General features: G+C 34.6%; 1 protein-coding gene across 2 annotated transcripts in view; it reads right to left on the bottom strand.

Annotated features, from left to right (window-relative positions):
• LOC123527872 (uncharacterized) overlaps positions 1-15,049 on the bottom strand; it is a 123,282-nt gene that overhangs the window by 52,828 nt on the left and 55,405 nt on the right. For both annotated transcript variants that reach the window (XM_053523595.1, XM_053523596.1), the window contains exon 8: positions 14,708-14,825. In XM_053523595.1, the coding sequence (XP_053379570.1) occupies positions 14,708-14,825 (118 nt within the window). The remainder of the gene's footprint in view (positions 1-14,707; positions 14,826-15,049) is intronic.

The following is a 15,049-nucleotide window of genomic DNA, read 5'->3' as shown; positions in this document are numbered from 1 at the left end:
CCCTGTTTAGTTTCGTGATCCTAGGCCCAAGCGTTCTCAAGTTACTGTGACCATACCTTTGACTTCTGACCTCAAAGTCGACATTGACCTTTATTTTATAATGTTACACCTGTTACCAAAATGCATGATCCTTGGTCCAGGCGTTCTAAAGTTTTCATCGGAAACCGTTTAATAGTACCGGGTCATTGTGACCTGGACCTCTGACTTACTGACCTCAAAGTCGAACTTGACCTGTATTTTATGATGTTACACCTGTATACCAAAATTGTTTAAATCTGTCAAGCCTTTTATGAGTCCAGAAATCACGAAAACCAACGGACCAACATACCGACCGACCAACACTCCTATATATCCCCTCAAACTTCCTTTGTGGGGGTATAATTATTGAGAATTTGAGCGACTTATGTAGAATTTCATTGGGCTTTTATAGTTGTTTACGTACATAATTTGACATTTCATTCTGTACTTTTCAGGTGTATTAATGTGTTAGTGTTGTGTGAAAGTGGTCACAAGTCACATGATGTTGGAAAGTCTTTACACAAGCAAGACAAGCCATCCTTTTGCTGATTATTTCCTTTTGGTGGTTGGTGAGAATTAGAACTAACAATTTCATACATTATTGTAGGTGACAAAAAGCGTACTGATTACTTTAGTGGAAAAAGATTCAGTGCTAAGTTTGCTGAGTAAAAGAAAGGTACCTTACCAAAAGATTTTACTACGATAAAATTGGTAGCACTGATATATTAGCTGTCAATCGGGTTGAAACAACAATTTCTTATTCAGATTTACAGTAGTAATAAAACTGTAACACACTAAACACACTATAGACAGTGCGTGCGTTCAAAGTTGATACGAGAGGTAATTTGTTCGCAGTGTATTTTCAAAGACACAAACATGTATTTATAAGAGTATGGTGTACTTTCATGGACACAAACATCTTTTTACAATACAGTATGAGTATGGTGTACTACATGAAACACTTTATTTCACGAAACAAGGCATCACTTTTATTTAATAAAGTGTTTCTTCAAGATATTCTAGTACCTTTACATTTTTTGTGTAAGACAAATTTTGCATAGTCATGGCCGTAGCAGCGACTTCAGCTGACCTTACAGCGATAATGGAAGCAGAGTTGCAGTATTTTGTTGATCAGATACGGAAATCGGGAAATTTCAAAACTACAACCTATTCTACTAGTACTTCTATCCCGACTGTTTATGGCAGATCCACTGAACATTATACTCCCACACTAGAGACTTCAACAGTAGGAACAAAGCTACTGATTCAGCACCTGTCCCTCTTCCTGCAACATTGTACCCATCCTATTTTGACTCATAAGTTAAGAATTATATGCTCCAGAATCGTCTTTAGTCAGGACTTTGAGCTTAGGATTACCACTCGTTATAAGTCCATTTTAGACTTACACATCCTGAGGAGAGAGCTGAGACAGATTGAACTGCACTTCAAAGCACACAGACATGCTTCACCTGTTTTTAAATTTCCTCCTGTCCCTGTTACTGCATTTCCTCCTGTCCCTTCTGTCCCAAGTATTCCATGTAAAATAGAAAAAGTGGAAACTCCACAGGTCGCTCAACACATCAAAAACGAAAATGTTGCAGGCTCGGTTTGATTCAGCCTGTTCATGGACGGTAGTGGAAATGCATGCTAGCGTCCACGCCCTCTAGCCTCGGGTTGAGCAGAACTCAACATTTACACATGCTAAAAGTACAAACAGCAATTTAGAGACATCCGCAGATGTATTCAAACAGCGGTGAACATGGAAGCCCGTTTCAGAAATACCCTGTTCCGTTAAACGTGTCTGCTGTTAGAAGGAGAAGGGTAACACTTCCAACGGTGGCAGTGGTGGTTGGTATAGACATTACGATAACATGCCCACACATAGCAACCCCCAGGATGCAGGAAAGCAGAAAGAGAAAAAGACTGACACTTGACACTCACCTAAGGAAGATTTAAAAGAGCCCAGACAGTCCACAAAGTGCCAGTAGAAGGAAAGAAGATGAGAATGGCCCTACTATTGTTCCATTGGTTGGCCGCTCTTACCAGCATGAAATTGTTTTCAATGGCCATCATAGTCAAATGTAGATTGACACTGGATGCATGGTCACTATAACTATGAATCCTTCATTAACTCACTAGAACCTTCTCCTGAGAGTTTGCCCTTGACATTATCTTTAATCAAGTCCAGGTTGTTCTTTTTTTCGGGCCAGGATTAGACCAGTTTGTAGAGAAGCAAGTCTGCGAGTGCCCAACATGTGTGCGTCGTTAAACTACAGTAGGGAACACTATTCCTCTTGTTTCGAGAAACTTGAACTAGTCTGTATGGACTATTTGTTCCTTGAAATGTCATCAGGTGAACCTTTTTGAAATGTTCGTCTGTCTTTCGGCTTTCCAACACGTTTACACAGGGACCAAGGCCGAAAATTTGAAAGTGACGTCCTAAAGGAACTATGCTGGTTACAGATTCTTTTTGTTGTTGGCCTCCTTTGCAATTGCGTGGCCCTGAGGCTGTGTTTGTGGTGTTCTGTGCTTCCGAAAAATCTACCCATACCTATAATCCTTTGTCCTACTGAACAAAGTCGCACAAAAACAATTATACTTAAGTTTCCCAAGTCCCTGTCCCTATTTCACAAACTTCTCCTGACAAATATGTCATCTCAGGCAGAAGAAAAGCAGAACTCAACCTTGATGCTACACCATTTTATCCTTGTCGAACTTGTCGGAACAAAAAGCCGCCAAAATGTTTATTATCTATCACTTGTATGATAAGCATGGATTTTATTGCAAAGTAAGTTATCTTATTAGAGTTTGAGCATGTTATTGTAATACATATGATAGTAAGCGATTGCAAAACAAGTGTGATAGTTTGAAAGTGATTGTGAACAAAATGTTGTTGCAAACGGGCGTTATATTTAAATAGAACTGTATGACTTAGAGTGATTTGATATTGTTTGTAGACGGAGTGATTTCATCAAATGTAATTTTGATGGAGATGACATGATTTCCATAGTGACAATGTCTTCATGACGTACAAATAGAAATAAATTAGAAATTGTCACAGAACTCATCCTTATACGGCCAAATGCACTAAAATATGAAATTTTACACCCAACAAAAAGAGAACCACACACGCTTAAGTAATACCTCGATATGTTGATTAGTCTGTTTGACACTCAAGTGCAATATGTATTTATGTGTTTAGCTTGTTAACTACACACGGAGATATTTTCCAGCGGTAAGGGCAGGATTATGGGCTAAATTTGTACAAAAAATGAATTTTCCAGGCAAAAATTTATAAACAATCGGCCTATGAAACATTTATTACGCTAGTTGAATTGTGTTAGTTAATCACAGCACTAAACCGGCTAAACGCACACAAATTTTTACGCCGGAAATAATGAAAACTATTAGAAGCCTATCAGGCGTGTTTTTTAGTCTACTGCAATGAAAATATACCTGAGTACAAAACATGTGAACTGCAATAAGAGGTAATATTTTTCCTAATCAGTAATGAAATTTTTGTCAGATGTCTGGCCAAATTTTGACAAAAAGAAAAAATATATATTGAAAACGTTAAAATACTTGGCCTGTGAAATATGTATGACGTTCGTTGCATTATTTCAGCCTGTCACAAATCTCATCCATATGCGGATCAATGTAATGACATATTTTTATTACACATGTAGTATAACTAGTACGAAAATAAAGTATCACCATTAGGTGGTGACAAGTCACTCCATTATTGTAAAGTCATTGGATCGCAGGATTATGAGTTCAATCATCGGGTGAGGCTTATATTCCCTGTGACATCCGCCACAATATTTTGTTAAAATGGTCTATACTATTTTACAGATACAATTCAGAGAAAGAAGACCTGTGAGGACAATTCTTGGTGTTAAAGAACTGTTTTGTTTAAAGGTTTGTCTTCAGGAACATATATAACATAAACATTATATATTATAGTTGTCCGAAGTCATGAATTATGTGAAAATGCATATTTTAAGCACCGTTTATTGCTTAGCGTTAGTCATGAAGTTATTTTTCTTGTTATTTTTGTGTAATGTTGCTTAGACATTGTTTGATCTCTTATTCAATTAGTCATATCTTAATGGCAATAATTGCATTGAACTTTGTGTATGACCTGCATGTCTTTGTGATAACAGTGTCCATTCAATTATTCTGTATGACAGAATTCCGCTTAAATCGTTGCTACGAGTTGTAAGGGCTGTTCCACGTCGCAGTACATCTGATGATCTTATCATTCCCAATCTGCTTAATTCCCTTTACTCATAGGACCTTCTTACAGATTATATTTACATTAAATTAAAGTACACAGACTGTTACTTTCCAACAGTTTTGTATAAAAAAATAATTAAAAGACAATGAAATATTTTGACACTTGTAATTTAACGTAGATTTCCGGGCGCCATACATATTAACCGTAATAGAATGATATAGCAGATTGGTGATTCAAAAACTACTCCGATTTATAAAACGTGCAAAACTACTCAAATCATTTTACTAATTTACAGAAAAAGATAATTTTCAATAGTTTCAGAATTCAAACGAATTGTGCTTTATCAAAATATTTCCATCAGTTTAGAAGGCGTTCCACAATTAATGTTTTCCTGACATATTGCATAGATTTTATGGGTTTGCACAACGAAATGTGACCTCAAGACAGAGGTAACACAATGAATCTACTCGGGTTGTTGACTGTGAGAAATAGGAAATGAACTTTGACCTAACAGCAAGTTAATTCAAGATTCTAGATTCTAAAGGATATTCTGAAAGATTTGAATTTTGTTTTGTGTTACAGTATTTGTTTAAGATTTGATTTTCAAATTAAGGGTAGTATTCATTATAATGTAAGTAGTGTACCAAAGGTTCCTTTTGGGAATCTGTTAATTTCTACCAGTAGCCATTATTGTTGTCTGAAAATGAGCTCATCATGTATGTGTTTGATTCCTTCGATTAACTAGCCCAGAAAGGAGTGTTATGTTCCTTGCAAAAACGGAAAAGGAATTAACAGAATTAAGGACTTAAGTTGCAGAATGACAGCTTACACATACAGTTTATAATAAGTGCTTTGTTGATAGTAGGAATCGAATATCAGTTGAAACCCTTAGACGGAAGATAAAATTTCTGTTAATCTATGCATTTTGTTTCAATACAGAGATGATGTTGAAGAGTTGTCCGGCGCCAGTCCTCAACTTATTATTAATCAATCAGTTCATGTCAGAGAAGGTATTTGGAGAGTCATCGCGAGATTTGGAACATAAATATATCCAGTAACCATAGATTACTATGTTAACAGGACAATGGTGTTCCACTCCCTGCCACTCCAAGAATATTTTTGACTTTGACAAGAGCTGCACATCTTCGCATTCAGAATAACAATTCTGTGAGGTTCAAAGATTCTAAGTCAAATACCTTTTTGTGTTAGGTTTAACGTCGCGCCGACACATTTTAGGTCATATGGCGACTTTTCAGCTTTGATGGTGGAGGAAGACCCCAGGTGCCCCTCCGTGCATTATTTCATCATGAGCGGGTACCTTGGTAGAACCACCGACCTTCCGTAAGCCAGCTGGATAGCTTCCTCAACGCCCCGAGTGAGGCTCGAACCCACATCGATGAGGGGAAAGTCAGCGACCTTAACCACTCGGCCACGGAGGTACTTTTTAGGAACGGACGGACGGACAACGGCTTAGTCAAATGCACCCCGTCCCCACCCCCGACAAAAATTGGGAGGGGAACAAATTGCCATTCATACAATTATAACTTTCAGTAGAATCTTGAAAAAAAACAATCATTTCGAATTTAGAAATTTAATTTTTTTTTCACAGTTTTAAATCGAAGCTTTTAAATATTTCACAGTGATTTATAAGAATTGTTTTCATTCTTTCCGTTCAGGTGGTTCCAGTTTGGAAGAATAGAGCTGTATTAAAGGTATATATTGTTAACGTCATTGATGAAGGTCAAATGACCATAAAAGACTCAAAAAAGAGAATGTCATACATTGAGGACCATTTTTCCCCGCATTTATTTCTAACAATTTAGCGCGCATAGGCGTTCCCCTGGTTGAATAAGATACATTTTGATTGTCGGTATCTTGATTGTCGGTATCTTGATGGAGGGCCAGTTTGATAAGTATTTTGTCATTCAGTGTCGGGCATTCGTAGCGTAGGCAGCTTTTTTGTGCAATAGTAAATACTATAACTGTTCACACTCGGACATAATTAAATATCTTTTATCAGATGAACTTATTTCATACACTTTTAGAAATTTGACAGTTTTAGTACAAATAATATGAATAATATGTCGGACATGTACATAAAATATAATTTCATATTTGCAGTGAAATATACAATGCTAATAAATATAATTGTATGAACATAAATCAAAATTTTCAGTAAACCTAATGTACACATACTTGTAACGTTACAACAAAATTAGTCGTACATTATACATAATTATTATATTGCAACAACAAAACGATCGAGGCACTTTAAAAATCTATAATGTGATCAATACTATACCACTGCTTAGTGAACCTTGTAAGTAAGATTCACTATTAGATTTTGATAAGCATGTTTAATAGTATTTGATAATTATAAAACATGTAATAATACAATCATTATTGGGGTGCCTAAGTGCACAATAGGTCCACAGAAAATTTCTCTAGAAATTATTGGAGGAACATCTAAGATGTAAGAAAATTGCGAGTGATGGTGTCGTACCATGGTTCGGTCCGAGAAAATCCAAGATGGCCGCCAATATGGCCGCCAAAATATTAAAAACTTCCATTCTTTATTCGATGTGGCTATTTGCAGTATATTTAATAACTAACTTTTGATCTTGTTCGTGATAATTATTTTAAACACATGTTTCAATACAAACATACCCTCTTTTTCATAATAATTTCAGCAATTTCGAATATTTGGGATTTTTGGTGAGAAAAAATAGCTAAAAATACAGCATTTTTTTTTTCAAAATATTCTTTCCGTCATTTATAGATTTTTAGTTTATAAGCAAAACATCCGTAAATGTGTGTAATGCTATTAAAACAGTCACATAGAAACAAATATAAGCCTATTAATAATTTCTGGATGGATATTTGTAACATGCACAGCTCTGAAATTGGGTGGGGTAGATCAACCCCGGAAATCAGCAAATTTGGAATTCTCATAAATCGAATGATTTTCATTCAAATGTCATATATTAATTTTTTGCTGCCTATGGAATACATATACTCATAATTGGCCCTTTAAACATCATAAATAGTAAAATTTTCAGTGGGCGGGTTAAATTTATGAATATCTCGCTCATTGTCTTAAAGAGAATTCCTACAGATGTTTATGCGCATCTTTTCTGCGCAGCCGACATTATCTATGGAAAATTGAAGAAAGTCGACTTTTGTTGAAACATTAGACAGACAATATTAAATATTAGGAATCTTGAATAAAATAACATTTTCCCTGTAATCAAATGTTGATACTGGTTTATGTTATATTGACATGTATTATGCCTGACATGTATTATGCAACTTGCTATTTGAGGCTGTGTTAGACAATTAACGTTGTATTGATAAGACAATATCTCCTCTCAGATTATTTAGTATTCAATTATAGAAAGGATTTTTAACTTCTAGCAGATATAATCAATTTGGTCAGGTTCGCGCCATTTTTCGTCCGAACAGGCGTTTCAAGCGGTTTAAACATACAATTAAGCCTGTTGACCCGTACATTTCTGGAATTTTTCATGTTCACAATACAATATTCTATACACAAGGAAAACAGGAAAAAAATCTATGAAACAATTTGTTCAAAATTTAGAAAAAAAAAGAACTCTTTACTATGAGTATTTTTCATCGAAAAAAGTTCACAAAATTGAACAGGAAACAAGATTTTTCTTTCATTTAATATCAAAAACGTATATGATAAAATATGTAAAAAGAATAAAACTTATTGCGCTGTCTTGATGCATATTTTGGTTCGTAATTATGAAAAAGCAGAAAATTATGAAAATGTTTTAAAATCGCTAGCAGTTTCAGCAACGGTGGGTGTATTCAAAATTTTTTTCACAAATACAAGCATGGTGATCCATTGTTTCCTTTTGATTATTGTTTTCAGCACAAATTTTCCTATCATATACATGTATGTGAATTTGAAAAAAAATCTAAGAAAGGAAAAAACTATAGGAACTCTCTTTAAAATCGTATATTTGAACAGTTTTCTTAATTTCTTGTAGCATAAGCACTTTAAACTGAATCTTGTTATGGATTAGTGGATCATACCAGGTTAAAGAAGATCGAAATGTGATGCTGTTCCATCACTGTACGGTTCAAAAATTGCAAGATGGCCGTCAAAACTGAGAAAAAATCTAATAATTAATTATCTTGATGTGCTATATAATGATAGAAATTTTGTATGCCATGTTTGGTTTATGTTGCGTTAAGTTTTAATATAGATCTATACTTAGTCTAATACATTATAAGCATGATTTAATGACATATTAAACATAGTTACTAAGAAAATACTTCGAAACATTATGAAAAATAAAAACAAATAATAAAATACTTGTAATTCGGACATAGGTTTCATTGTATTTTTATTAATATCAATGTTATTATTTCATTTTGACGTTCTAAACATTTATTCAGAATTAAAAACAAAACAAAACAAAATTTTCACTGAAACTATATTTCTAACTGCTTCTTAGTGGTTCACAGGTATAGAAATAATAATAAAATAACATTTCCTATTCCATCTTTTCTACTCAGATGTTTCTGTCTTCGATTTTGTACGCACGTTGTTGAACGGAGAAAAGGCCACACCATGGTACGAAAGACCGATGGTGACATTTCAATTAGAAGAATTCACAGTTTCTGAGTATAACAGTTATTCACAATTTCAAAAAAATCTCGATTTCAATTATAATTCAATATTTCAATAATTCAGAATTTCACAAATATAAGATTTTGAGTGTGGTGTGACCTTCTTTAAATAGTACTAGTATCTTTTGCGTACGTCAAACAGTTATGTTATTATGTTGTTAAGATGGGATATGAACTTGTCCAAGTAATTTCATATTATATTATTATGTCGTATTATCATGTCAAAAAGTCATGTATTTAAGTCAAAGTTTGGCATGAACTTGTCTAGTGTCGTATATGCCAAACAAATATAGTATTATGTCAAAGTGTGTCGTGAACTTGTCCAAATGGTGTCTTATTTTGCAAAAAAAAAAACCAACTCTATAAAGTTTTATTATTGCACATACTTATTGTATGTTTTAAACTGAGATAGAAACAGTCAGGTAAACAAAGGCTGTCCATAAGACATCCAACTCGACTTTTCTCAGTGCTTGACTCTGAATAAGAGCTTTTTAAAAAAAAGTTCTGAGGTAAAAAAGTGTCATAACTATGTTAAAATTCAAATCAGAGTTATGGGGATTGCTTATCCTTCTCCTCTTGAAGACTTTGATAATAAAGAACTATTTAAGTTTCAAGTCAAAAACTTTGAAAGTAACAGAGATATTTGACTTTAACAAGAATATTCTAAGTTAAAAAGGAACATTACTCGGTCAAAATTGAAATCAGAGTTCTAGGAAATGTTTCTTTTGGTTTAGACTTTGATAGTAAAGAAATAGGTCAAGTTTTAAGTCAATACAGAAATGTTTGACATTATCAAAAACTTTAACCAACATTGACACCGATGCCGACGCGAATGCAATAGCTCTACTTTTTCTCGGAAAAGTCGAACTAAAAATGAAACTATAATGTCAATCCTGCAAATTTATTTACCCTACCCATTTTGAAAGGCGTACATGCTGTTAAAACAATAAATGTCTAGTGAAAACATTTGTTCTGGTTTGTATTTATTCTGTATAAATGTTTGCAACATTAAAATAAAATGCAACATTAATTTAAAAGAAATAAAATGAAACCTAGTTCTGAATCCTTATTATTTTATGGTTTCTATGTTGCTTATTCATCACTTTCTCTTTACTATCTCTAAAATCAAGTTTAAAACGTCACGTTTATAATTTGTTACTATATATTACAATTCTATATAACATTAACCACGAATTACGTATAAAGCTGCTGTTGTAACATAACAAAAGAAGACACCTTGTAGACGTTTTTCATTTTTGCGGGCATTTTGCATTTTTCCGAACAGTGCAATGTGTCATGCAACAACATTTCTCTCTATTTTCTTTAACATAATATATTACACTAATCCATAGCTTGAATCGGCTTTAATCGCTGATAATAAAAATAATAATAAACTGTTAAAAATGCGTTCTAAGGAAAACAACCTGAATTTTCAAAAATTTACCCCACCCACTCAAAATTTTACTATTTATGATATTGAAGGGACAAGTTACAAATATATATGTTCCTACAATGATAAAACTTTAATAGTTAGGAGAGAAAAAACAAGTTAATGAAGTATTGCCATGCAATACAAAGTCCCCTTCTGGAAGGCACCTTATTGTTTCTACTGCAGTATAACATAATGAATTGATATATGTCAATGATGTATAAACAATATTGTACTATATAAACACTATGTTATAACAAAACACTTGGATTAAAATTTGCAAACATCAAAAAAAAAAATAGTTGCTTTCATATGGAGTGTTTTGGCCAATTATGAAAAAGTTATCATATAATTTATCTATAGTAACAACAAAGGGAAATTTAAAGAAAAAAATCTATAAGAAAAAAATAGTCCTCATAAAAGACTTTACCAGGAAGAGATAGGTCAAAATACATCTAAAAATTCAATTAACATGCATGTTGTACCACAGAAAAGGGGTAGCAAATTTTCCCTACGGCCAGTAATAAAAACAAGAGGACCATGATGGTCCTGAATCGCTCACCTGTCCCCACATGACCAAGTTTTGAACTGAGTATGAAGTCGTTTTTTCTATAATTTGATATAGTGACCTAGTTTTTGAGCTCATGTGACCCAGTTTTGAACCTGACCTTGATATCATCAAGATGAACATTCAGACCAACTTTCATACAGATCCCATGAAAAAATATGGCCTCTAGAGAGGTCACAAGGTTTTTTTTATTATTTGTCCTACTGACCTAGTTATTGACAGCACCTGACCCAGTTTTGAACTTGACCTAGATATTATCAAGGTGAACATTCTGAGCAATTTTCATGAATATCTGTTCAAAAGTATGGCCTCTAGACAGGTCACAAGGTTTTTCTATTTTTAGACCTACTGACCTAGTTTCTAAGCGCAGTTGACCCAGTTTCGACCTTGACCTAGATATCATCAAGATGAACATTCAGACCAACTTTCATAAAGATCCCATAAAAAATATGGCCTCTAGAGAGGTCACAAAGTTTTATATTATTTGACCTACTGACCTAGTTTCTGACGGCAGTTAAACCACTTTCAAACTTGACCTAGGTATCATCAAGGTGAACATTCTGACCAATTTTTATGAACATCCATTCACAAGAATGGCCTCTAGAGAGGTCACAAGGTTTTTCTATTTTTAGACCTACTGACCTAGTTTTTGACCGCACGTGACCCAGTTTCGAACTTGCCCTAGATATTATCAAGATTAACATTCAGACCAACTTTCATACAGATCCCATGAAAAATGTGGCCTCTAGAGAGGTCACAAGGTTTTTCTATTATTTGACCTACTGACCTAGTTTTTAAAGGCACGTGACCTAGTTTCGAATTTGACCTAAATATCTTAAAGATGAACATTCTGACCAATTTTCATGAAGATCTTGAAAATATGGCCTCTAGAGAGGTCACAAGGTTTTTATAATTTTAGACCTACTGACCTAGTTTTTAACCGCACGTGGTGCAGTTTCGAACATGACCTAGATATTATCAAGATGAACATTCAGACCAACTTTCATACAGATCCCATGAAAAATATGGCCTCTAGAGAGGTCAAAATGTTTTTATATTATTTGACCTACTGACCTAGTTTTTGACGGCACGTAACCCAGTTTCAAACTTGACCTAGATACCATCAAGATAAACATTCTGACCAATCTTCATGAAGATCTTATGAAAAATTTGGCCTCTAGGGAGGTCACAAGGTTTTTCTATTTTTAGACCTACTGACCTAGTTTTTGATGGAACGTGACCCAGTTTCACACTTATCCTAGATATCATCAAGGTAAACATTCAGACCAATTTTCATGAAGATTTTTTGAAAAATATGGCCTCTATAGAGGTCACAAGGTTTCTCTATTATTAGACCTACTGACCTAGTTTTTGACGGCACGTGACCCAGTTTCGAACTTGACCTGAATATCATCAAGTTGAACATTCTGACCAATTTTCATAAAGACCCCTTGAAAAATGTGACCTCTAGAATGGTCACAAGCAAAAGTTTACGCACGGACGCACGGACGCTGCACGATCACAAAAGCAAAAAATAACAATATAATCTACCTAAAGTAACAACGAAGGGAGGTAATTCTTAAAACAAGAGTTCCTCATGGCAATGAACATTTGTGCCAAGTTACATCAAAATCCCTCCATGCATGGAGAAGAAATGCTCAGGACAAAGTCATTCTTAAATTTAAAATTTGACCTCTAAGTATGACCTTGACATTAGACCTGTAGACCTGGTTCTTATGCATGACAATCCATCTCATAGTGGTAAACATTTGTGCCAAGTTTCATCAAAATCCCTCTATGCATAATGTAGAAATGATCCCGTCAAAGTCATTTTTGTATCTGACATTTGGCCTCTAAGTGTGACCTTGACCTTAGACTTATGGACCGGGTTTTCCGCATGAGAAGTTGTCTCATCCAGGGAAATCGTTGTGCCAACTGATACTGAAATCCTGCCTTGCATAAAAAAGTTATAGACCGGACAGGAAAAACTCCTATTGACATTTGATCTCAAAGTGTGACCTTGACCTTTAAGCCAGGGTTCTGGGTGTTGCGCACGACACGTCGTCTCATCATGGGGAGTACTTGTGCCAAGTAATATTAAAATCCCTTCATGGATGGCAGAGTTATGGACCGGACAGGAACAAAACCCTGTTGACATTTGACCTCTAACTGTGATCTTGACCTTTGAGCTAGGGGTCTAGGTCTTGAGCATGACACGTCGTCTCCTCATGGAGAACATTTGTGCCAAGTGATATTGTAATCCATTAATGAATGACAGAGTTATGGACCGGACACGAAGCACACCTTGTTCATGCCATGTAAACATTTGAATGCTAAGTGTGACCTTGACCTTTGAGAAAGTTGGGCATGACACATCGTCTAATTATGAGGTACATTTGTGCCAAGTAATATTAAAATCCCTTTATGGACGGGAGTGTTATGGACCGGACAGGAGAAAAGCCCTGTTGACATTTGACCTCCAATCGTGCCCTTGACCTTTAAGGTAGTTGTCCCGGTCTTGCGCAAGACACGTCGACTCATCATGGAAAACATTTGTGCCATGGAATATTAAAATCCCTTCATGGATGACAGAGTAATGGACCGGACAAGAAATTGCGGACGGACGAACGGACGTAATGACAGAATGACGGAAACGCGCATTCCTATAGTCCCCGAAACTGGTTTTCAACCAGTAGGGGACTAATAATTTGAATGCAAATCATTCGATTTATGTGAATTCCAAATTTGCCGAAATCAGGGGTTGTTTTACCCCACCCACTTTCAGAACTTTGCACGCTACACATACCCATTCAGAAATTGTAAATAAGCTTATATTTGTATCTATTTGAGTGTTTTTATAGCATAACACACATTCATGGAAGTTTTGCCTATAAACTGAAATCCTATTACAAACGAAAAGGAACATATTGAAAACTATACTAGATTATTTGCTCCTTTTTTCTAACAAAAATTGCGAATATTCTATTCTACTGAAATTATTATAAAAGAGAGGTTTTTTTTGTATTTAGGCATGTGTTTTCAAAAATTAGCAAGGATAAAATCAAAAGTTATTAAATGCACTGAAAATAGAAATATCGAATAAAGAAAGGTAGTTTTATGGCGGCCATCTTGGATTTTCTCAGACCACACAATGATGCGACACCATCATCCTCGTTTTCCTTACACCTTAAATGATCCTCTAATCATCTCTAGAGGATTTTTCTGGACCCCTCGTGCACACAGACATTCCCTTAGGGACTGGACTATAACGTCATTATCAATAAATATATTAATTAAACGATCATTTTAATTTCAAGTTATCCAAAAGCACGTTCCACTTTGGTGTCTATCTTGGCCGAATCGAAAAGGACAATATAAAATTATGGAAAATAGCGCTTGTTTGTTGCAGAAATAAATGTGCAGTTAGTAACAACTAGTTTTTACCAAAAGTGACAGTTTAGTCTTTTTAGTTGACTGAGATAAGAGCAGCTGTATTTTTTTTTCTTTGAACGTTAACTTGATTACGAGGATACAACTAATTTGTAGAGAAAATATGCATGAAGTGAAATAACATTATTTATTACAGTTTGCTTTTCCATTTGCGGTATTCGCGAGAATACAATTTCGTAATATACATTATTGTCAATAGCGAGAAATTAATTATTAACAATTCACCAATGTAATATACTATACTTAGTGAAATAAAGCATCTATCAGTACATTTATGCAATATATTTTTATAAAAGTTATTTATCACTTTTGTGTTATATCTCAACTCCTGAATAACAGTGTTTACCTCAGACTTTATCTCGAAATATCTATATCGCCAAGGATCAACGTCAAAGACTGCATAAATCTTAGGTTTTCCTACTACATGCAAATTTGTCCCCTCCACTATCAATGTTCTTCCTCCGCTGAAATAAGAAAATGTCAACGATTCAATGTTTTATGATAGTATCACCTTATAACGTGTACTGCAATCTTACCTCACATTGGAGATTTATTTATTTAGCGAACTCAGCCCAGTGCTGAATACATCTAATGTCAGTCAACTTGATAGCATATTTTAGTTCCTAATTGGCCATAAGAGGTTGCAAGGAAAAGATTTTATGGCATTTTGTCTTACTGTTACTAGATT

The sequence above is a fragment of the Mercenaria mercenaria genome, chromosome 14, assembly GCF_021730395.1.
Source record: "Mercenaria mercenaria strain notata chromosome 14, MADL_Memer_1, whole genome shotgun sequence".
NCBI classification, from domain to species: Eukaryota; Metazoa; Mollusca; class Bivalvia; order Venerida; family Veneridae; genus Mercenaria; species Mercenaria mercenaria.
Note: the sequence above shows the minus strand (reverse complement) of the source record. Positions and strands in the feature narration are given on the sequence as shown.